The 23,744-nt window shown below is 53.0% G+C and overlaps 1 protein-coding gene across 1 annotated transcript in view; it reads left to right on the top strand.

Moving 5' to 3' along the window:
• Positions 1-5,607: 5,607 nt before the first annotated feature.
• Positions 5,608-23,744, top strand: part of LOC133274815 (adenylate cyclase type 10-like) — a 28,165-nt gene continuing 10,028 nt past the window's right edge. Inside the window, exons 1-14 of the mRNA XM_061464306.1 lie at positions 5,608-5,750; positions 14,992-15,072; positions 15,255-15,448; positions 15,756-15,860; positions 16,978-17,016; positions 17,569-17,712; positions 19,138-19,343; positions 19,772-19,865; positions 20,180-20,265; positions 20,826-21,014; positions 21,128-21,249; positions 21,884-21,960; positions 22,248-22,437; positions 23,346-23,398. Of these exons, the coding sequence (XP_061320290.1) occupies positions 5,608-5,750; positions 14,992-15,072; positions 15,255-15,448; positions 15,756-15,860; positions 16,978-17,016; positions 17,569-17,712; positions 19,138-19,343; positions 19,772-19,865; positions 20,180-20,265; positions 20,826-21,014; positions 21,128-21,249; positions 21,884-21,960; positions 22,248-22,437; positions 23,346-23,398 (1,723 nt within the window). The remainder of the gene's footprint in view (positions 5,751-14,991; positions 15,073-15,254; positions 15,449-15,755; positions 15,861-16,977; positions 17,017-17,568; positions 17,713-19,137; positions 19,344-19,771; positions 19,866-20,179; positions 20,266-20,825; positions 21,015-21,127; positions 21,250-21,883; positions 21,961-22,247; positions 22,438-23,345; positions 23,399-23,744) is intronic.

Here is a 23,744-nt window from a genome sequence, read left to right as displayed (position 1 = left end):
GCCTATCCTGTTCATGCGTCGAATCTTTGCAGTGCCTCCAGCCTCAGTGTGGGGAAGAGGTAGGACTGAGACGTGTGGCTTCTCCTTGACAGAGATTGTGCTGGCTCAGCTGGACGAGATCACCCCACTGGAGCAGACTGTTTTGAAGTTTGCAGCCATCATCGGGCCGGTGTTCACTACCCAGCTGCTGTCATACATTCTTCCGATTAGAATGAGGCACAAGATGACTACCTTGTTGGACAGTCTAGTGAGTGACAACATCCTCAAGTGGACGGAGAGCACTGAGGAGCCAGAAGACGTCCAAGATCCTAGCAAGGAGCCAGCCACCCCTCCGCAGGCAGAGATTGGTAAGTGGTAGCAGTGGGGTGGACAAGGAGCTCCCAGATGGGCTCCTAAGGGCGTGGCGTGATTCCCTTCCTGTGAGGGCTGGCATGGCTGTTGGGGATGGGTTTGTCAAAGCTGTTACAAGTCAGTCTGAAAGCACACTAGGTTTGCACTGGAGGGAAGTTCCCACCAGCTGTCCCAAATGCCTCTGCTCCCCTGAATCCAAGTGCTGCTCGTAGCGCAGGCATGGGACGAGTGGAATCCCTGACATCCTCTCCCAGCCACCTGCAGCATCCAGACAAAAGATGCCCTCCAGAATGGCCCAGGGTCTTCAGCAAGCTTTTATTGGGCTTTGATTACCCTGTGATGCAGGGTTCCTGCTCAGGAGGCTGGTGGCTGCCATGCCAAGAGCGGGGAGAAAGTGCTGGCTGGGGCTTGCTTTGGCTGGCAACAACATCCCCAGCTCCTGCCTGGACCAGTGCAGCTGAGAACTGCATCCCCAAGGCTGTGCTAGCATCAGCCCTTTCACCCCATGCTGCAGGGCTTGGCGTGCAGCAGCACTGTTGCTATTCAGGATGTGCACCGAGGCATGACTGGCTCCCCATCTGGCCACAGCTTGGGCTCATACAAAGGCCCTTTGCCTTGCAGGTGTGGAGACCTCCCCCCCAAGCAAGCAGAGTGTGGGGTGTCCATTTGGTGTGCTGATGTTCCATAAGCCGCTGCTGCAGGAGGCTGCCTACGAGCTGTGGGTCCGGAAACAGCGGGTCACCCTGCACTCCAAGTGTGCTGCCTTCCTGGAGCGGTATGCACACAAATGCCAGAGCTGCGGCCAAGGGGACTTTATTGTCTTCCACCGCTTCGCTGTCAGCAGCACCCAGGACAAAGGGAGCTGTAAGGACTTTGATGATGGGGATGACCCACACACCTGGAAGGCCTTGGTGCTGGCTGGAAAACAGCTGAAGAAGGAGAGGTTTTACATCTCTGCAGGTATGCTGTGCACCATGCTCTGTAATTTGGGCCCTCCGGGAGCCCAGGGATTGGTGCTGGGGGTCGAGTGGGAGTAGATCTGCTAGGAACGAGCCCAGCAGGAGTGGACACCCACTGCAGACTTTCCTCAGTGTGTTAGCACCTTGCAAGGATCCTTGCAGGCCTACTGGGAGAGGGAGAGCAACTCTTATCCCAGGATACATGTGGGAGGTGTCCCTGGTTTTCTTTCAAGGTATTACAGATACTCAGGAGGAGCAGGAGCAGCAGCAGCAGCAAGCTTTTGTGGAAGAGGATTTTGGGTGAGCAGACAAGGTTCTGATTCTTTTTGAAGCGAGTGAGTTCAGGGTGTGCAGAGGAGACAAAGAAAATGCTGGCTTTTGGCTGTCAGCTGTGACTCTAGCTTAGCGAAGAGGCTTTCCGTGGGGTGGGAGCTGAGAGGAGATGGCTGTGGAGATGAGTGAGTGCTTAAGGACGCCCACGGCTCAGTGTCAAAGAAGCCCTCGCTTTCCAGTTCCTGCAGAGTAGTACTGCAAAATCTACAGGGAAAAAGCCACCACAAGGGCTCAGGTGGTTTGCCTGTGGGAGGTGACAGAAAGCCTAGCTTCTTCCTTACTCCCTCCTCCCAAAGGACTTGTATGACTAGTACCTGTCTGTGGCTTCCTGCTCTGCTTTGCACAAAGGGCTTTTGATGTTGTCTCTGGGAAGGAAGACCACTCTAGATGATACCCTTGTATTCTTTGCTCTCTTCTTCCCCTGGGCACTGTCCTCTGGGTAGTGCGACTGACAGAGAGGACAACAATGCGCTCTCATGTGACTGCAAAGGCATCGTGGAGTCAGTGCTTGTGCCATTGGTTCACCACTACACAACACTGGGCAATGCTGCCAGAGCCTTTTACTATCTTCTGGAGACTGCAGCTGCCTACCTGCATGTCTCCAACTACTACATGGTGAGTCGCCCTGCTTGCAGTGTGTCCTGCCTGGCTCTGGGAAGGACAAGTTTGCGTTGCACTAGGACACGACTTTGTGGGTCCTTGGAAGGAAGATGTTGAGCTCTGAGCCTCACTTCTTCCTTTGGTTTGCCTCTTGTGTGGGAAGAGGCATTGGGTGCTGTGCCCTTAGCATGAGGGGCATTAGCAGGGAGGAGGCCTGAACGATCAGTGGTGCCTGTGCTCTGAGGCACACAGTCAAAAACATGACTGTTTGTGCAGGTATCACCAGGGGAAGAAACAGACCCTCTGAAGACAGATGCCAGAGGCAATGGGGGAGGACAAGGGTAGCCATGGGCTCTGCACTAATCTCACCTGCTCTCCGTGTGCTTTCACAAAGGCCCTCAGGAAGCTGAGCGAAGCAGATATCCTGAGGAACTCTCTAAAGAGTAAAGCGAATGTGATATCCCGCTTTGAAGATGCCACCTTCTTCAGCCTCAAAGGGGAGGTAAAGGCGCGGTCTGGAGGGATCTCCTGAGTGATGGAGCTGGATGCCTTCCCCAGATGCAGTGGACAGGAGAGCTCTGGCTTCTCTGGCCACTGGCAGATCCCTGCAGTCTCTTGGGCATCTAGTCCACATTGCGATGTTTCCCTTTTCCTGTGCAGGTCTGCTATGGTGTGGGACGCACAGAGCTGGCAAAGAAAATGATCAGAAAGGCTTTGAGCCTGCTTGGAAGGCCATTTCCCCGGAACCGCGCTGAAGACTTTGTCAGGTCGCAGGTTGAAAAATTGCAGTGTGCCACTTATGTTGCCAGAAGAGCATCTTCCCTTCCACAGAAGGCCCAGTAAGAAACACGACCAAGAACCCGGGGGAGAAAGAGTTATTTCCTACCTGGTCACAGGCATATGGGCACAGACCTGACGAGGCTTGAGGCCACACAGAGCAATGTGAGGGTAGAACAGGGAACGATAAAGTTCCTCTCTCCCTCCCTCCCTCTGAGGCCCTTGGAACAAAGCATACCTTAGGGTATCAAAGCAGCTTGCAGCCAGGGATGTGTCTGCTGGCACGAGTTGTGGCAGTGGATTGGTGCTGGCTGGGAAGAGAGAGCTGTACTGAAAAGGGGTGGGGGGGCTGGAGGCAGGACCAGGGCATGGAGAAGGAGCAGTAAGAGGAGCTTGGCCCCCCTGGTGCTGTCAGGCCAACATCCTCTCTAGCGGCCAGCTTCCCACTGTGGTACTTGTTGTTTGCCCCTTTCCCTTCTGGCAGCTCCCCCTCCATCAGCTCTATTTCCTCCAAGGAAGTGTAACGGTCTTGTCTGGCACCCGTTTTGCCCCCTGGCCCTGTCTGACCCAGCTCATAGGCTCTAGCCTGTAGAGCTAAAGCCTCTGGGCCTAGCAGTTTCTCTTGCTTGGCAGGAAGAAGAAGCTCGCCTGGCTGCTGCGGCAGAGCCGCTGTCTTTCCTTACTGGAGCACCTCTTCAGGCTGGAGGGCACTTCTGCTGGATGGAGGCTGTCCTGCCTGGCAGCGCGCATGAGGGCCAGCACAGACAGGGCAGTGGACTTGTATCTGTCAGCAGCCTGCACGAGCTATGATGCTGGCTTGGAAATGATCATATAGTTCATTACCACCATCTATCTTACATTTGGAGAAAGACGGTACTCTCCAAATATTTGTAGTACCGTAAGAAGCAATACATACAAATTATTAAATATTCATGTGTCCCTTCGCATTCAGATTAAATCCTTTTATTGTTACAGGATCTGTAAATATCTCCCAGGACACAGAAGGGAAAGGACAGGAGAAGCAGGCAGTTACTTGGGAGTATTTGCTGGGCTTGGTTGGTTTTTGTTGCGTCCCTAATGAAGAGTCCATCCCCAGCATCCCTATAGCCCCCGTTCAGATACTGGAAGGCTGCTATGAGGTCTCCACGCAGCCTTCTCTTCTCCAGGCTGAACAGCCCCAACTTTCTCAGCCTGTCTTCATACGGGAGGTGCTCCAGTCCCCTGATCATCCTCGTGGCCCTCCTCTGGACTTGTTCCAACAGTTCCATGTCCTTTTTATGTTGAGGACAATGGAACTGCACACAATACTCCAAGTGAGGTCTCATGAGAGCAGAGTAGAGGGGCAGGATCCCCTCCTTTGACCTGCTGGTCATGTTCCTTTTGAGCATTTGGTCAATGAGAAACTGAACCTGAGCCGGCTTCAGTGTGCGCTCACAGCCCAGAAAGCAAACCATATCCTGGGCTGCATCAAAAGGAGCAGGACAGAGAAGGGAAAGGACAGGAGAAGTAGGCATTTATTTGGGAGTATTTGCTGGGCTTGGTTGGTTTTTGTTGGGTTTTTGTTGTTTTTTTTTCCATTTTACTTATTGTTTAAATTGATTTTAAAATTATCTACCTCTTTTCGCAAGGATTTTCCAGCCAAGTGCAGTCATTTTAAAAGAGCTTTTAAAATCCTGTTGCATTATAGAAGTCTATTATATAAAAGCATGTATTAGTTTTCACGTAATACTATGAATACTATCTTCAGCCCAGTGGTCTCATCTAAACAAATCCAGTGGCTCCCTGGATTAAATCCTTTGCAAGCATTCAATATCATCCAAGTCTTAACAAGTTAGAAGAGCCATGAGGTGGAAGTTCACACCTGGAGGCAGGGAAATGAGCAACTTCCAGTACTTTTTACCAGCAGTGGTAGTCACCTGATGGTAAAAAGGGTCCTCAGACTGACAGGTACAGCTTCACTGACATGTCCATCTGGTGTATACACTGTACATTTCCCATCCTCAGTCCAAGTGAAGTGTCTCACCTCACCCACGTGTTACTGGTACAGCCCAGATGCCCTACGGCCTTCCTTGGAACTTCTTGAACGTGTGCATTTGTTGATCTCCTTCGCTCCAGAGTCAGTGGAGCACTGCTAGTGCTGCCGCTGTGCGGCCTCTTGCAGGGCTGGGAGAGTCCTGGGGGCCGGGGCCTTCTCTTTGGGGTCAGCAGGACCCTGCGGAGGGCGGCTGCAGCGGGATCTGCCGGTTCCAGGGCACAGGGTGCACTGACCCCCCCTTGTGACGTCGCGTGTGGCGAGGCCAGCCTGGCTCGTGCCTGGGGTCCTGCTGCGCACGCTGCGAGGTCTGCAGGGTCGAGCGAGGCTTCTCCTGTTGCTCTGGGTGCTCTGGGGCTGCTGTCAGCAGCACTCGCTGCCCATCCCAGAGCCATCACCAGTGTTTGCCTGGCCCTGCCCGGCTCAGGTAGACGCAGCGCATGACATGTGGAGAAACATTAAAAAAGCAGCAGAAAATCAAGGTGATGTAAACCTGCCCCAAAATCTGAATGCTACATATCCCGTCCGTCACGAGGCGAAGCGACGGGAAGGAAAATGGCGCTCCCGCGAGAACCGGGCGGAGGCAGCGGCGGCGGCTTTCCTCCGGCCGAGGGGCTGCGCCTGGTGGCGGCGGGACAAGAAGCTGCAGAGCACGGGCGTGCCGCCTCCACCTCCGCGTTGCGGGAAGGAACAAGGATGTCAGAACTGGAAAGAGGATGTTGATAAGAAAGATCAGGTACACCTTTTGCCCGATGTCGTAAACGTAACCGCAAGGCAGACACAGAGGTGCTTGGCTAATTGCTTGGAAGCGTATAAATGTCGTGTAATCCTTGTAATAAGCAATCCAGCTTGTACTCTACCTCTGGGTCCGTGCCTGCCATCCTCACAGTCAGGAGCACAGGCAAGCTGTTTGGTGCATTTAGACTGCTGCGAGGGGCCAGCTCCACCACCTTGAGCACTGAACCTCGCCTGGAGCCCCAGCCACTTGCGGCTTTCCGCCCCGCTGCGGATGGGCTGGGGTGCGAGGGCCATGAGACTCCAACCGAGCACTTGGCTGGCCCCAGCAGCACCTGTACAAGTTACCGGCTGAGCCAGGCCTTGGGCGATGTGGCCTTTCCCCTGGCCATGAGCTGAGGTCCTTTCTTCTGGAGAAGCTGTGGCTCCCCCATCGCTGGCAGTGCTCAAGGCCAGGCTCGTCAGGGCTTGGAGCAACCTGCTCTAGTGGAAGGTGACCCTGCCCGTGGCAGGGGGTTGGGACTGGATGAGCTTTAAGGTCGCTTGTAACCCAAACCAGTCTGGGATACTATGATTCTGTGACATGAAGAGCAAAAGCTGCGTGCTCACTGTGCTCAGGGCTGTGGTTTCAGCTCCTGGAGGAGCTTACCAGAGCCACCTTCCTTTGCCAGGTACAGTGGGAGCACGTGTCAGTGGCTGAGGGTGGGAGTCCCAGTGTGATATCCAGCCCAGCCACATCCAGTCCTCTGCAGCTGGGCAGGGATCCTGGTAAGAGAGCCACGCTCATACCAGCCTTGGGCTCTGGGGCGTCGAGAGAGCTGCCTCTCCAAAGGACGGGTAGTCTCGTTGCCGGAAGGGTGCTGGTCCATGCCGCTGGCAGCTTTATGGCCACTTACAGGTGGTTTCATTTCCAGCCGCAGCAAAACTTGAGGGTAACTTCAGGACAACAAGCCTCCTGAGCGAGATGTAAAATGGAAAAGTTGAATCTGAGATGGTATTTCCGCCCCCTGGAGTGGTCTGAGGGGATGCCCCGGGGCTGAGGTGCAGAAAGAAGGTGGAAACAACGGAAAGGCTGTCCCGGACGAGAGAGGGGTTGAGGTGATGGGGGCTCCTGAGGGAAACACTGCTCCCAGATTTCCAGGAGCCTGCAGGTCTACATTAGCTCCAAATGAGAGGGGTTTCCCGTAACGAAAATGCTGCTCCCAGCCCTGTAGGTGGCTGCAGAGGTTCAGAGCTGCGGTGTGGGGAGGGTGCCTCTCCCTGAGGAGAGTGTGTGGGGCTGTGGAAGTGGGTGGAAAGGGCTGTGTGTGAAATAAAGGTTTTGGGAACCTGTGGAACAGTGGAAGGGGAAGGTTTGAGTGGGAGACGGTGGCGTGGGGTGGTTTTGGGGGTAACTGGGGAAGGGGCTTGAAACCTGGGTTTGAGGGAAAGACAAAGCGGATGGAAGAGCTGACCTGAACAAACAGCTTCAGGGAAGCTTCAAGCACAGCATGACTGGCCTTGCCTCTTCCCTGTGCATTTTGCAGGCTGCAGTTACCTTGATTATTGATAGAGTTCCATTTTTCCCACATGAAGGGTGAATATTGCTTCCCCAGACAGCTGTTACCTCGCAGTAGCCGGTAAAACACCAAGAAAGTATGTTCAGAGGAAGGAATGGGTGGGTCTTGTGGCTCAGCAGGATCCCCTTTAGCACCCAAGCTATTTTCATACCTTTGGGGTTCCCCCCCCCCCCCCCCTCCCCCCCGCCTTGCTCTCTCCCCCTTCAACTTAACCAGTTTGTTTCTTTATGATTTTTAAGGAAATTACTTAGGTTCGGTTTAGGGCATTCCTCCATCCCGGTTTGAGTGTTAGCCCGTTCCATCATCCTTCACTGTAATAACCGTATTTCGTGGTTTAAGCTGAGCCTGTAACCCAGAACCACACAGCCGCTCGCTCTTTCCTCTCCCTTCTTCCTCCCCCTGCTTCCCCTGAGCTCACCTGGTTTTGTCAAAGTTCATTCCTTGTTGGGATGATGGTCGGAGGGAAGTCAGGGTCAGTTGATGGTGACGTGAGGAGAGTTCTGCTGCTGCTGCTGGCTTTTCCCATGACTTTATTCTCCACTGATGATCATGACAGCACATTTCTTCTTTTCAAAGCCCAGAGTGGTGGGGATGGGCATCCAGCTGATGGGCTATAAAAGTGTTATATACCAGGCAACAGCATATAATTGAGTTCATTGGCTGTTTTCCCCCCAGACTGAATCTCCTTGAGGTACACACGGGAATTCCCCATCTTCCCCCATCACCCACCAAGTATATCCGGGTCCCTGAGCAAAAGCAGTCCCACGAGTGGGTCTGCCTTTACCTGAAGCAGGAATAACCCAGACCGTCTTCTCCAGCAAATTCTTCATGTGCACCACAGGAACTTTATCCCCTTCTACAGTATGTGAAAGTTCTGACTGGGCTGGGCCAGCCCTGTTGGCAGATCCTCTGGTGTTGACCAACCAGGTGGCCTTTGGTAAGTGTGTATCCCAATGCTTGAAAGTCCCACCACCCATTCCTCTCAGTGTAGTTTTTAACATCGTACCGTTCGATTTCCCAGAGGCTGGTGCATGGTAGGGGATGTGATATACCCACTCAATGCCATGCTCTTTGGCCCAAGCGTCTATAAGGTTATTCCAGAAATGAGTCCCATTGTCTGACTCAGTTCTCTGTGGGGTGCTGTGTCACCACAAAATCTGTTTCTCAAGGCCCAGGATAGTGTTCCGGGCAGTGGCGTGGGGCACAGCGTGTGTCTCCAGCCATCCGGTGGTTGCTTCCACCACGGTAAGCACATGGTGCTTGCCTTGGCGGGTTGGTGGGAGTGTGATACAATCAATCTGCCAGGCCTCCCCATATTTGTACTTCAGCCATCGTCCTCCATACCAAAGAGGCTTTAACCGCTTGGCTTGCTTAACTGCAGCACGTTTCACACTCATGAATAACCTTGGCAATAGTGTCCATTGTTAAGTTCACCCCTTGATCACGAGCCCATCTGTATGTTACATCTCTGCCTTGATGGCATGAGGTGTCTTAGCAACAGCTAAAAACACCGGTGTGTTACCGCATTATTCTCAGACTAAAGTCAAAAACACAGCACTGCACCAGCTAGTAAGAAGGATGAAAATGACTGCTACTGCTGAACCCAGCACACCATACTGATGAAGAGTCTCATTTGTCGGTTTTATGTGCGTGGTCTGGCTGTTGGGTGCCACTGGGATCCTGGCAAAGTGATCTGGGAGAAGCGGGAAGGAAAATATCCATGTCTGTGTGGTCTTAATAGTAATCAATCAGTGCACTGCGTGATATGCCTGCACTTTCTTGCTTCAGCAGGCGGCTTTAACCTCATTTAGGTCAGTGTGAATGTATCCTGGAGGGGTCATTTCCCAGATTTTCCCCCTCTGAAAGCTGGAAGATTTTGTCTTAGGGGGGGATTTTTAACCTGAGAAGCAGTGAGACTAAACTGGATTGATTTAAGTGCTCTGGGACAGAGCAAAACAGAAAATAGTGCAAGGCATCGCTGCAGAGTTGATTACTTCTTGTGTAAGAGCCACTGCTTGGGGTTCATCTCCTTCTCCCCTCTGCATTAAACAGCTCTGAGCCCTGATGTTTTTTCGGCACTGGACCAGCTCGACCTTGGTGGGGTTCCAGCAGTGAAGATGAGTGGCATTGGTTGGTGTTGGCTGTGGTTGGAGAGAGAAACGCCCCCAAATGGACCCCAGTAACGTCCCCCCAGGTACAAAGGGCATGTGCCAGCCACTCTGTGGCTCTCAACAAGGTCCCGGCCTGGCCTCTCACGCAGGAATGACTCTTCCTGGTCAATCCTATGAAACATGCCTAATGATTGCATTTGATCCTGCCTACCCCTGCCTGTGTCTGGCAGCATCAGACCTGCAGCAGAACAGACCCTCAATGCAGGGAACGTGTAGCACAGGCAAGCCTGCTCCTCCACTCCTGGGGTTATCCCAGCTTTACTACGTTATTTTTCATGAGGATTCAAGAATTAACTGGGGAAATGAACTGGTGGCACCTTGTAAGCGGCGAGGAGAATCAGACAGGCCAACCCAATATGGGTGATAAGCAACTTCTACCTTATTTGTGACGCAGTTCACACATATATAGGAGTGGTATTCAGCCACTCCTTCTTGGCGCAACAGTATTGGTTAGCCCCCCCACAGCTTCCTCCACATTGTCCTCCCAGGTCCGGTCTCCGACCACCTGTGGGGGCCACCCCCTGCCTTGCTTGCACAGTCCTCCAGAACTCTATGGTCCTGCTCTTAGAGTCATTCTGCAACAATTCCCCCCTTTTTCTTTGTGCAAGCAAGGCATTATGGGTTATTCTGTTCACCTGTTTTATCACACAACTATAAACAAGTCTAATAGCTACGATGATTAACCTAATCATGATACATAAGTGCAATACTTTTAAACAGCAGTGTCTGACTCAACCTGTAATGCCCCGTGAAGACAACCATCTAGTTATTCTTAGGATATTGCTCATTTACTATTGCTGGGTAAGCTGAGCCAGGGTTCTCAGCTGTGCGTGCATCGAATTAACATAATCAGAGAGACTCATACAACACATTCCATCAGACTCTTCACATCCATGTCCCTGTTCCAACAACAAAAGGTTCTGCAGTGTTGCATGTCTTACAGAGTCAACATTAAAACAAATCGGGAATTGCCTTCGATGTAGAATTGTCTGCTTAGCAACTCAGCAACCCAGTCTGCTTAGTTGAGCTGAAGCACTTACAGTGATTTGGCATATTATGATTGGATACATGTTTTGAAGACCCTTAGTGACTAACATATAATTGCTTAAACACAGCTGTGAGAACTCAACCTTGAAAGCTTGCCAACAGTCCACAGTTCTCATTAACTTGGTGAATTCCAGCCTCTTATCTTGCTTGCTTAAGCTTCTTCGGGCCTCCCATGGCCTTGCTGTATCTTTCAGGACTATTCAAAGTTTATGTACCACTTATGCATTCTCCTGTGAGAACACCGTCTCCACATCTTCCCCCTTTATGTTTTATATATGGTTTGGGTGGCTCTACTTGAGCAGGGGATCCGGGCTAGATTATATTTCCAACATACGCCAACCAGAGGCTGCCTGGGCCTGCCCCTTTTTTCTGCTGTATGGCTCTCTGATAACAGGCTGTATAGCTCTCTGATCCTTCACATCAAGGTCTGGCATGGCATGTGTCCCCACCGCTCCACGCCTGCTGGGTTGCAGCCAACAGCGGAGCTAAAGGTTCTTCTTGGTGGCAAACACAGAAGCCAACCCAGTCTTGCCCTTGATTGTGGTAGCAGGCATTTGGTCAGCCTCAGTCCTTGCACCTTGTTGTCAATGCACAGTTTCACCTGCTTCATCCAGTAACAAGTTGCTACTACAGCAAGGCACACACACATTTACATTAGCAGAGTAACTGTTACAGGGTGCAGCAGCATGTTGAAGATGCTGATGGCAGTGAGGGACTAGCCAAAGAAATTTCTTACCAGTGGAATTCTCCCCCCCTCTTAAATTTGTTCCATCACCTGCTTTATAACACTACCATTGTATTAAAATTTTTCTAGCTTTTGCCTTAGCATTTTCTAGCAGCTACTGCAAATTTCCATACTCTAACATCTCTTTTACAAGTGACAAATCTATACAGTACAAGGTGCAGTTTCTTATTAGCACCTAGCTAGTAAATACAGGTGGTTTTATACACAAAATCACAACCTCTAATAATAGCTATTTTACAAGCACACATATTCAGGATGTTACTTTTCAGTTGCCCCCAAGTGATGTTTTGCAGTTATTTGTTCTTTCTCTTCCTCTATCTCATTCTGCTTGGGGTAATCACGGTCAGCTCCTGTAGCTGAGGCATCAGGTTTATCCATTCGTCTGTCCAGCTCATGGCAAGGCTTGACAAACTTTGCAGGCAGTCACCATGGACCTGTAGGCAGGAGGACACCAATATACCCCCTCCCCCAGGTTATCAGTTCTTCAGTTCTTGAGAAGTAGACGGGTTAAACAGGTTAAGTGCAGCATCATTACTCTCTCTCCCTCCCCCCCTCTTTTTAAGTCCCTGCAAAAGCCATCATTACTCCCACTACAGTCCCACGTACAGAACGTGGCACAAGGACCCTGTGGAGACTAACAGCAAACCAGCTCCGAGAAGCATCACTGCAGTGCGAGGTGGCAGGCTCAACCTTAGCGGGCGTCCCCGCAGAGGCTCTGCCTCCCCCACATCGTATGAGGCTTGGGCTTTTATACTGACCAAAATGCACACTCATTCCGACACAGGTGGCCAGCCTGTGCTGGAAGAAGTGGCCAGCAGTATCTACAGAGGTCTCCAAGGGTTGATAGAAACCTGGACATACTTATATTTACCAACTTCTAGTACATGAGTATCACAGAGAAACTGTATGGGCTCCCCCTGTCAGTTGCAAGAAAAAATCATAACATATATAGCTTGAGTATAAGAGGATTGTAACGCATACGTGGTCACTGTTTGTCAGGCCTCCTTAACTATTTTGAGATCAAGAGCTTCCCACTCTTTAGCCCCCTGCTGTGTAGTAAACACAGGATATGCAAAGATGCCCATTGCAGAAAATTCCCCGGTAATGTTCACCTCTTTGATTATCCATTGTTACAACTGAGCGTCTCCAGGGCCAGTAAGTCTGAGCAGACCCACCCGGGAGACGAAGAGTCAGGGTCTGGAAGCAGAGGATATAAATCTGGCTCGGATTCAGGGGATTCGGGGGCTGATCCTGCGCCGAACTCGGGGTCTCCGTTGCTCGCAGCTGTGTCTTTCTTATCAGATGTATCTCGTTCGGTATGTAGCCATCTGCAGACCTGGCTCCTCCGTGACTGAGTTAAAAATTTTTTCACTCTAGGGCATAGTGGGTTGGAGAGGCTCGCGGTTCCTTTAAATCTCCCGCTCGCGCATGATCCCTATTTTCTACTGCGTGCTTCAAAGTGGCGCCGCAATCGATCCGGCGCCGAGGCACCGCCCTCTTTCTTTCGGATTCCTCGGCATTTATCATACGTATACCTTCTAATATACTTTCTCTGTCCTTTTCAAAGTCCCTACTTTCGGAACTGGGGTGGTGGGGGAGCAGGGGGTTGCACCTCCTCCGCGGCACCTTCTGATGGAAGGGGAGAAAAGGAAGGGGGTGGGGGTGGGGGGTGGGGGGAAACCCTGTGCTCCCGCGAGTTGGGGGGGGGGAACGAGTTGTAATCTTCCCCCGGTTTCAACCGACCGGGGACGTCTGTTCCTAGTTTCTCCGTTGCTACCGCGGCAGTTTTCTTTTCTGCCTTGTATCTTTTTATACAGTTCATTACTTCCCTCCGTGGTTTACCGAGTTTCTTTGCCTTTTTATAATCATTAAGCACTGAGTCAAATAGTTCATCACCAAACTTTCGCCACTCACTCTCCTCAAATATTGTATTAGGATCTGCAAAAAAAATCCCTTAGCCTTCCCTAGCCGCTAGACCTGCTAGCTGCTTTAGAGTCTCAGGCTCAATTCCCCGCTTTATAAAAAGCACTGTAAAAAGTTCAGGGCTCAGTTCCCCGCTCTTATAAAAAGCACTGTAATAAGTCCAGGGCTACCTCTCGGTCCATTTTCATGGCCAGCCTTTTCCGGATCATCTTCTTCTGGGTCGTCCTGTAACCTCGGTCTCCGGATCGGCCTCCCGACGCAGCAGTGTCTGGTTCGCCCCAGCGGCGGATTCCTTTCGGTTAGTCCGAGCACCCGGGTCCGTCACGCCACCGCAGCAGCATTGCCCGCGCTTCCCGGCCACTGCCGCCGGCGCCGCTCACTCGCCGTTCCGGGTCCCCGTCGAGCGGGGCCGTGTATCCGGGTCCCCGTTAAACCGGGGCCCTGTATCCGGGTCCCCGCTAGTCGGGGCCCTGTATCCGGGTCCCCGTCGACCGGGGCCCTGTATCTGGGTCCCCGCTAGTCGGGGCCCTGTATCCCGGGTCCCCGCTAGTCGGAGCCCTGTAATCCGGGTCCCCAGCGACCAGGGCCCTGTAGTCTGCGTCCCTGTTCGGGCGCCATTTGTAAGCGGCGAGGAAAAGCAGACACGCTAACCCAATATGGGTGATAAGCAGCTTCTGCTTTATTTGTGACGCAGTTCACATATATATAGGAGTGGTATTCAGCCACTCCTTCTTGGCACAACAGTATTGGTTAGCCCCCCCACAGCTTCCTCCACATTCTCCTCCCAGGTCCGATCTCCGGCCACCTGTGGGGGCCACCCCCTGCCTTGCTTGCACAGTCCTCCAGAACTCTATGGTCCTGCTCTTAGAGTCATTCTGCAACAGCACCTAAAGACTAGATTTTATGGGGAGGAAAAAAAATATTAACGTAGGGACAGCATCTGCAACCAATGGGATTCACCTTCTTCTACCCCATAAATATTAATTTTGGCATTTTGAGCCTGTGTCGTGGAGCCAACATCATGGAGCCCCTTGAGAGGCAGGAGGGAAGTCTGCACTGGAGATGTGTCATGGTTTCAACCCAGCCGGCAGCTAAGGACCACGGGGCCACTTGCTCACCCCTGTTCTGTTCCCCTGGGTCAGCTGTCCTGTCTCTGCTTCCTCCTGGCTTCCCCTCCTCCCTGGCAGAGCATGAGACTCAGAAAGTCCTTGGTCAGACTAAACATTACTTAGCAACAACTAAAAACATCGGTGTTATCAGCGTCGTTCCGAGGCTAAAGTCAAAAACACAGCACTGCACCAGCTACTAAGAAGGAGAAAAATGACGGCTACTGCTGGACCCAGGACAGTAAGGAAACATTTTTCCTTGCTACCTGCAAGTGTAAACTCAACATCCCCAAGCTTTCATACACATAGCCCTTTACAAAATCTTAACTACTTCCATTGCCAGATAACATGCCCACCATTTTGGAGTCTGTCCTGGACTTCTGGGTGGCCCACTGCATGCTGCCTGGTGCTCTTCAGATACAGCCCAGCAAGGGTTCCCAGTCCCTCTCCCCCTCCTGTCTCCAGACCAGAGAGCACTGTCCCTTCCCTTTGCTGCAGCAGCAAGGGAGCACTGGAAAAAGAAGCGGGCAAGACTACTGGGAAAACGGTGACAAGCTATTCCGCTGTCGGGAAGGAGCAGTGCTCTCAAACAGCTGTGTGTGCAAGGCACTGCAGCAGGTCTGCATGTGCCTCCCTTGGGTGCTGTCCCCAAGCAATGGGGTGGTGCTGGCCACCTCCAGCCAGTGGCCCAGTGTCAAGGAGGAAGCCTCGGCCACGGGGCAGCAGTTCCAAAGGTGATGACCCGCAGAGAATGTCACTGTCAGCTCATTGTGATGTGTGCGGAGAGCTGACAGGGAAGCAAAGACCTACTGAGGAGGCCACTGCCAGTGACTGTGGCCACCCTGTGGGCAGAGGGACAGTTGCCCCACATGCAGGCACCTCACATGGCGCACTGGGGTCATATTTCTTCTCCCAGCTGGGCACAGCAGATGATCCTGAGGTACCCCGGACACCACAGGGTGCAGATGGCGTCTTCTTCCTGGGAGAGGAAACGTTGCAGCTCAGAGCTGGACAAAGCAGCAGCTTTTCTCCCCAGCCTTGTTTCTAGCGACTACCTCGGGACCAGCTTTCAGGCAGTCCACGGAGTGCTGCTCTTTGCAGATATTTCAGGTAGGGTGCGCAGGGAGGAGCAACTGTGACATCGAGGAACGTGAGCCATTCTGGCACACACCAGGCCCTTTGGAGCCCTGCCCCTGCTGCTGATAGTGAGTGGCCATAATGAATGCTGAGGTCTTCTGCTGGGATTCCCAAAAAGGATGGGCTATCATGGGTGGTTAAGCACTGCTGCAACCCACACTGTGTTGGGGCATGGGAAGGTGCCGGGCTGGGCACCCCGGCTGGCCAGTGTGGAACTGGCTGCCAGGTCCTTTGGTCCCCAGGGCATTCATTTCCTGATTTCTGGGTGTCTCTGTTGCAGATTTCACCTCTTTGACAGAGCACTGTATCTGGAAGGGTGGTTCACAGAGAGGCACTGATGAGTTGGCGGAAGACCTCAATCACTACCTGTGTGACGTTTTGGAGGGTAAGAGCCATGCTGCAGGACTGCCTGGCGGCAGGCCATAGGGCTGCTCATGGAATGGGGAGGCTGGTATCCTGGGCAACCTAGTCCTGCTTCCTTGGAAGGGCTGGGACTTTCTGTGGCCTGGAGGAACAGTGAGAACAGCCAGGCTCTCCTGGCAAGTCAGGACAAGTGCAGGTCCTTTCTGCTCCCCACTGTGGCCAAGGAGGCACCCACTTTCTCAGCAGCCACCTCTGTGCTTCTGATGGGAACACCCAGCTCCATGGTGCCTGGGGGCCCAGAGCAGGCTGAGAGCACCAAGCAAGTGCCAGCGCACAAGTGACCTGGACATGCTGGCACTGGCGTTGTGTGGGAAAGACAGGGAGAGACAGAGACCCTTCCAAGCCCATTTTCTCAGGGGATGTCTTGACCCTTCTGAGCTGATTATGAGCACATTCTGGACACCCCTTTGGCAGCATTTGTAAAGAAAAGCAGAAGAGGCCTCGAAGAGGATGAAGGGTCTAGAGCATCTCTCCTACAAGGAAAGGCTGGGGGAACTGGGCCTGTTTAGCCTAGGGAAGAGAAGGCTTCAGGGGGGATCTTACAGTAATGTGTCTAAAACTTCAAGGGAGGGAGCAGATTAGACAGAGCTAGGCTCTTTCCAGTGGTGCTCATTGTCAGGACCAGAGGCCATGCCATGGGCACGCACTGAAGCACAGCAGTTTCCCTCTGTAAGTTGGGAAACACTTTTTGGCTGTGAGGGGTGACTGACTGATGGCCAGGGAGCTTGAGAAATCTTCCTCTTTTGGCTCTTCCAAAGCCATCTAGCCAGCGTCCTGGGCAGCTGGCTCTGCCCCGCTTGAGAGCAGGGTTGGACCAGATGGACCCCAGAGGTTCCTTCCAGCCTCCACCATTCTGAAAATTAGGTGGCAGCTTGAGGCCATGCCTCTGTGCCTTCTGTGCAGGTACCAGGGCTGCAGCCCCTGGGAGCCTGGGAGGCAGGCCAGGGTGGTGCTTTTCCTAAGCTGTGCCGGATAGTGCACCATCGCCTGGGTGCTCCGCTCTGAGCACGGGGGCTTCCTTTGTGGATTATGGAAGAAGGTGTCCACATGACTCTTCCTTTCCTTCCCTCTGTCTCCAGACATGCTGACTCTTGGAGGTGACATCTTGAAGTTTGCTGGTACGTACTTAGGATGATGATGCCCATGGGTATTAATCTGCAGCACGGGACTGCTGTGGCAGCTCTGCTGTCCTCCTTCAGAGGCTCTGTGCAGCACCTTGAGCCATCTTCCTGGCCACTCTCATACGCCTTTGCAGCGCCCTTTCTCAGGCTTCTCTTCCCACCCTGGGCCTGCAGTTTGGCTTCGGCAAGGGTGGTGGCTCCCCTCCCTCTGCCTCAGCTTGCAGGGCTCTGTGCTGGGGGTGAGGGCAGAGGCAGCACTGAGAGGAGGAGACCTACTAGAAGGTGAAGCCGAAGGCATTTATTGGAGTGCTGGTGAGGGACGGGGGGACGGGGGAATGGAGGGACGGGCTGGTGACAGCACAGCTCAGGCTGCCAGGCCGCAAGAGGAGGAGGAGTCCCAGCGAGTCCAGAGGTCCTCCAGAGGCCTATGGCCTCCCACAAGTCCATCTTTTTCAGCACGTCATCTGGTTTCTGCTGTCCCTGCCATGGAGCGTAGGTCAGGGAGAGTCAGGTCTCAGCAGAGCCTTGACGTTCCCTTGCTTTCCCCAGGGGATGCTGTGCTGCTGCTGTGGAGAGCAAGACCCAGTGAGATGGCCAAGACCATCAGCCTTGTGGTGCACTGTAGCTGGCAGATCCAGAAGAAGTACCGGAGGCATGACATGCTCGTGGGTCAGAAATTCCGACTTAAGATAGGTACAAGTGCTGTGCCAGGTGCAGATCTGTGGCACTCTCCTGTGCTTCACACTGGCAGGGAATGCGGGGATCCCCGCCTGGGGCTAGCGCCAAAGGAAAGCATCTCCTGCAAGCATTCAAGGGGCCACCTGTAGTTGGACACCAGACCACTGGGTTTGTGTGCGTTCACAGTTAGAATTAAACCTGGCAAGGGATCTGAAAGATAACAGGAAGAGCTTCTATAGGTATGTAGCAAATAAAAAGACAGACTAGGGCAACATGGGCCCTCTCCAGAAGCTATCAGGAGAACTGGCTACCCTGGATTTGGAGAAGGCTGAGGTTCTTAATGACTTCTTTGCCTCAGCCGTCACTGGCAAATGCTCTGAGCACACCACCCAAGTCCTGGAAGGCAGATGCAGGGACTGTGAGAATGAAGACCTTCGGCCCACTGTAGGAGGGGATCTGGTTCAAGATCATCCTAAGAACCTGAATGTGCACAAACCCATGGGAACTGATGCAGTCCGTCTGCGGTTCCTGAAGGAGCTGGTGAATGAAGTTGCAACTGTCCATCATATTTGAAAAATCATGGCAGTCATGTCAAGTTCCTGACGACTGGAAAAAGGGAAATATAACCCCCATTTTCAAGAAGGGGAAAATGGATGACCCAGGGAACTACAGACCAGTCAGTCTCACCTCTGTGCCTGGCAAAATCTTGGAGCAGATTCTCCTGGAAGGCATGCTAAGGCACATGAAAAACAACAAGGTGCTTGGTGACAGCCAGCATGGCTTCACTAAGGGGAAATCCTGCCTGACCAATTTGGCGGCCTTTTGGGTGACATGGTCTAGTGCGAGATGGCAGTGGGGTCAGATCTAGGTGATCTTAAGGTCCTTTCCAGCCCTCACTGTTCTATGGTTTTATGATTCTGTGAAGCTCAAAGGAAGAGCAGGTGTCAGGTTGAATACTGGGGTCTTTGAGCATCTGCTGTCGGCCAGATGCCTGCAGGAGGAACTTATCCCTTCATTTTTCAGGTGGAGGCAGCTTTGCATCCTTTTCCGTGTTGGATTCTCCCCTGCCTTTCACAAAGAGCAAAGGAGAGCTGCATTGCTTAAGGCTGTGAGAAGGGTTTTGCAGGCTGTAGTTTTTCTTGAGCAGACAGCTACAACCCGCCTGCATGTAAAGGGGGTGGGCGGTGATCAGGGGCTTGGTTTGCTGGGTTTCTGGGGCAGGTTAAGACAGCCAGCACTCTCAACACAGTGTCACTGTCCACTTGGTTTGTCTATTTCTTAACACCCATTTAAGGGTCCTGTGTCAGTAGCCCCTCGAGAAGGATGGAGGATGCCCTCCCCCTCCATAATGACCATCTCCCCACTGGGGTTCAGATTGGCTTCTGAACAGCTGAAATGCTGGAGGCTGTAGAGCTCTGCTTCTCCCTCTCTCTCTCCCAGGGATCTCTGCAGGGAATATGCACCACCTGAGGTTTGGAGACGAGAGGCAGCAGTACTTCTGTGTCATTGGCAAGGCCCTGGAGGATGTCTGTGAGGCCGAAAAGCTTGCGGAAGCAGGTGAAATTGTCCTCTCAGCCTCCTGCTGGGAGCTATGTGAGAAGCACAGGCTCAGAACCAGCCATATTGCGGGCAAAACAGCTGTGAAGGTAGGTGGATGGGACAGCATCTAGAGCCATTCTGAGGACCTGGACCTGAAGGAGGGAGGCCTCAGAAAGCTGAAGGGCTGAATGTGGAGAGAGTTGTAGCTCTGAAAGGGGAGAGCAGCTGATGCTCTTGTCCTTTTATGTTAGGAGTAACTCTGGGCTGGGCTTGCTTGGTTTGAGGGGTCAGGAGGCACTGGAAGAGTTTTGGCCCCACCAGCAGTGTCCTCCGTGGGTCACGGAGCTGTTGACAGCTGGGGGATGCTTGGAAGACGTCTGCTCAGCTCCAGGGTTTCTGAGGAAGCACTGCTGTCCTGTCCAGCCAGATAGGCTTCTTCTCCCCTTTTCTGGACAGTGACAGTGGAGGGCAGGATCTGTCCCCTGGGACTCCTGGAGAAGCCAGTGTCAAGTGCTTTCCTTCTGTGTACCTTCAGGTTACGGGCATGAACCAGATGTCTCTGTCGGAATGCCAAAATGTTTTAGACAAGCTTCCACAGAAGGAGAAGTGCTGCTTCACGGAAAACGAATGTGAGTGCCAGATTCACCTTGTTTTGGTTTTGCTTGGAAACGTGGGGCCTGGCTGCTGCAGGGGTCAGGGATGAACTACCGCTCCCCTCTTCCCCTCTCAGTTAGCAGTCATGCTTTTGGCCCTCTTGTGCATCAGCTGGGGCAGTTGCTGCTGCTGCCATCTCCTTCCAGGGGACAGCTCTGCCCTAAGCACCTGCAGGTGGCAACACAAGCAAACGCAGGAGTCTCTCCCCTGTTGCCAGTGCTAGCCCCTGCTTTCCAACAGCTCGTAGTCCCATCTTCCCACAGCAACCATGTGTGTTTCCTCTCCGCAGATGCTGTCAGGCCTGCTCTTTTCTTGAACCCTGATACTGATGTGGGAGACATACTTAGTTACATCCCAAAAGCTGTTCTCAGGAAGGTACGCCTGGGCCGTTGCTGCTGGGGCTGCTTTTTTTGCAGGGCAGAAGAAGTGGTGCATTCAGAGAGGGAGTTTCCATGAGAGCAAGCCAAACAAAGAAAATGCATCCCGAGATGACAATGTGGGCAAATTGGGCCAAGGGGCACAGGTGCTGCACCACTGGATGAGTTGTCCTCAGAGAGATGGGTGGTGGGGCAGACATTTGCATCTCTTGTCTTTTCTGTGGGTATGGCTCTTCATGTTCTGTGGACGTGATGGCAGGATAGAGGGGAGAATCCACTGAAGCCCCATGAGCATCGCTCAGTGTCACCACTCATGTCCGTAACTGTCCCAAGATGGGGTGTTACCGGAGCGCCCTTCTCGCCTTTGTCATTTGTGTTCTGATTTGGTATCTGACTGCTGCAAGCTGGGCAGCCTGCCGACCATTTAAACCGAGAGGAGGATCTTCTCTTCCCCTACTAGTACCTGCTATTGCCAGGACACCAGCTCTCCCTTTGTACCTGGCGTGGGCAGCCCCTGGGAGAGCAGGCTTGTGAAGCCGTCATGCTCTTGTCTTCCAGCTTGAAGACAGAGTGCCGCAGGACTTCCTCTGTGAGCTACGGCCAGTCACCATCCTCTTCCTCCACCTGAATTTTGATACAAAGGACATAGTATCTTTCCGCAGTGTCCTCAGTGAAGTCAGCAGCCTGATGCAGGAAATCGTCTGTCCTCACAAGGGTGAAGTGAACAAAGTCTTCCTGTTTGACAAAGTGAGTGTGAGGTGGAATCATCTCCCCCCAACCCAAGAGGGTGGATACTGAGCAAGAGGGGAAGGTTCCTTCTTAGGCATTGTGGCAAGATGTGCTGCATCTGTCCTTGGCAGGGCTGTACATTCCTTTGTGTGTTCGGACTCCCTGGAGTAAAGCTGGCCCATGAGAGCATTCATGCCTTGCAGAGTGCTTTTCAGATCTTCAACTCGTGCTCCAAGATCATTGCAAAAACAGGGTGAGTGTCTGGTGGGGCTGAGGGAGCGCATGCTGCCTGGGCCAGCGTAAAGCAGAGGAAGAAAGAGTGTTGCGTCTAGCTTACCCTCCCCTGTCCTCCCTTCCTTGGCAGGAAGGAAACAGTGCCCTGAGAGGTGGCAGGCAACCCCTGGGCTTATCCCTGGGCAGCCAGGCAGAGTGTCTCCAAGCACACCCTGCTAGCCACCATGCTGGAATGAGCCCTAGTGAAGGCGAGAGGCTCCTTGGTGCCAGAAGCAGCACCTTCTGGGTGACTGGCCTGTGAACAGTGATGGGGCCTAGACACCTGATCTTACATTGCTGTCATCACAGGCAGTGACGCTGTGGCACCTTCTTCCCTCCCTCTTTTCCCACTGGTCACAGGTCACAGCTCAGGGAAGGGGGTCTCAGGAGAAGTGCCCAAAAGTTCCTGCCTGTGCTCTAAGCCCTGTTCCTTGTCCTTGCCGCCTGGGTCCTTTACAGCCCTGAGCTCTCTGTACCCCGAACCCCAGGCTGGCAGGGCAGGATGGCCAGTGGCCCAGGCTAGTGCTGAGGGGAGATGCGGGAAGAGATGAAGCTGGGTGGGCAGGACTGCACCTGGAGCGCTTCTGAAGCCGTGTTGTTTCCCTGTGTGCCAGGACAGTGTCTGTGTCTGTTACCAGTGGGATGGCGTTCTGTGGCCTCATTGGCCACCCTCTGAGGCACGAGTACACAGGTACAAGCACGTGTGTGCGGTGTGGGAAACTGGCGTGAGCTGGTGGGAAGAGGAAGACAGGCTGGGGAGAGTGCCTGTCCAACAACCAGCCAGGAATGGCCCAGGCAGCACCAGTCCTGGGCTGGGGTGGGACACTGGGCTCCACAGCTGGTTGTTCCCCTGGGATCTGCTTAACCCACTGTGGGGCTGCGGGTGTCGGATGTAGGGCAGCCGTTGGTCTGGAAGGGCACTGTGGAGCTGGTGGCACAGGTACATCACTGTGTGCTCTTTCTTCATCTCTCTGGCAGTCATTGGCCAGAAGGTGAACTTGGCAGCCCGGATGATGATGAGCTACTCTGGGCTGGTGACCTGTGATACCACAACCTGTGCCAGCTCTGGGCTGCCCTCTTGCTACTTCAAGGAGCTGCCGGAGAGAAAGATGAAAGGCTTCAAACATCCTGTCACTGTCTATCAATATGTGGGGATCACCACCAACAGGTGAGTGTCCTCTTGAGAAGTCTGGATGAGGGGATGGTGGCATCAAGGGTCCAGCTTGGCCAGCATAGAGGAGTTCTGCAGAGAGAGCAGAAGCCGCTCTCCATTCACTGTGGATGAGACGGTCAGAAGCCCTGGTGTAGGAGGCTTTTTACCTCTCTTCCCTGCTGTTTCCTCTTGCTGGGAGAGTGGGAGTGAAACCACAGGAATGGGGAAGGTTTTGTTTTGGTAGACACAACCTGGCTTTCAGGCTCTGTCCAAATGGCTTTCAAACTGTGCTTTCCGTGCTGTGCTCGCTCTACCACATGCCCTGGTAATGCTGACCCAAGAAGGTTTTGTCCTAGCTGCTCTTGAGTGGGAAGCTTTGGGCCAGTCTGGTTCCCATGGATAAAGGTGGACCCTCAGGACATTCTTCATCATGTCTTCCTCCTCAAACCTGGGCTCTTCCTCTGGGCCAGGATTTGACCTTCTTTTTGGATGATGGTTTGAATGTTAGTCTCTGAAAATACAGGAAGACTTAAGCCAGAGGTGCCAGGTGCTTGGAATCCCAGCCCATTGGGTCCTTGTTTCCAAGACTCTCGGTTTTTCCTGGCCAACGCAGTAAAGATATCTGCTAACCAGCAGCTCACTCTTGCTTCTTTCACATGTCTCTGGGTCTGGCCTCTGTTGACGGACTCTCAATATATTCTCTTGTCCTGGTGTGGCTGTTGGGTTTCTTAATGCTTAAAGCTCTCTCAGCATGCCAGCTTGAACTTTGGTGGGGGGGAGCATGCAGGGGATAACATGCTGCTCGAAAGAAAAACAGGTACCCTGAGGAGCACATCCAGCCCCTCCATGCCAGGCTGCTTCTTGATGTCCCTTGGCTTCTAACCAGCTAACTGACTTGTACTTTCTTTTTCCCCTGCTCCTAGCATATTTGGCATGGCTCTTGCCATGAAGATGCCAGAGAACGCCTCCTTGCTGGGTATGTGGAGAATGCCTTGCTCTTCTGAACCCCAGTTTCTTCCCCTCAGTAACATGTATTGGGAACGGAAAAGGTTTTGCTGGGGATAATGTTGCCTGCAGAGGCCCTGAGGAAGTGCTGGCTCTCTCAGTGCCTACTTAGTTGATATCTTTGGGGTGGGAAGCAGGGTGAGGCGCTCGGTGATCCCAGGCAGGCTCCAGACCTGATAGGAAGGTTTGTTTCAAGCTGCTCACACCCTGGGGGCTAAACCAGTCCCACATCCTTGGGATCAGGAAAGAGATTTCCTTCTGCTAGACTGATGGGGAGTTTTGGTGGTTGGTTCTCCCCCTTGTACTCCTCAGAGGTG

Source organism: Pezoporus flaviventris, unplaced genomic scaffold (assembly GCF_033815535.1).
Source record: "Pezoporus flaviventris isolate CSIRO_AGI_PZ_B2104156 unplaced genomic scaffold, CSIRO_AGI_Pfla_v1 ptg000002l, whole genome shotgun sequence".
NCBI lineage: Eukaryota > Metazoa > Chordata > Aves > Psittaciformes > Psittacidae > Pezoporus > Pezoporus flaviventris.
Note: the sequence above shows the minus strand (reverse complement) of the source record. Positions and strands in the feature narration are given on the sequence as shown.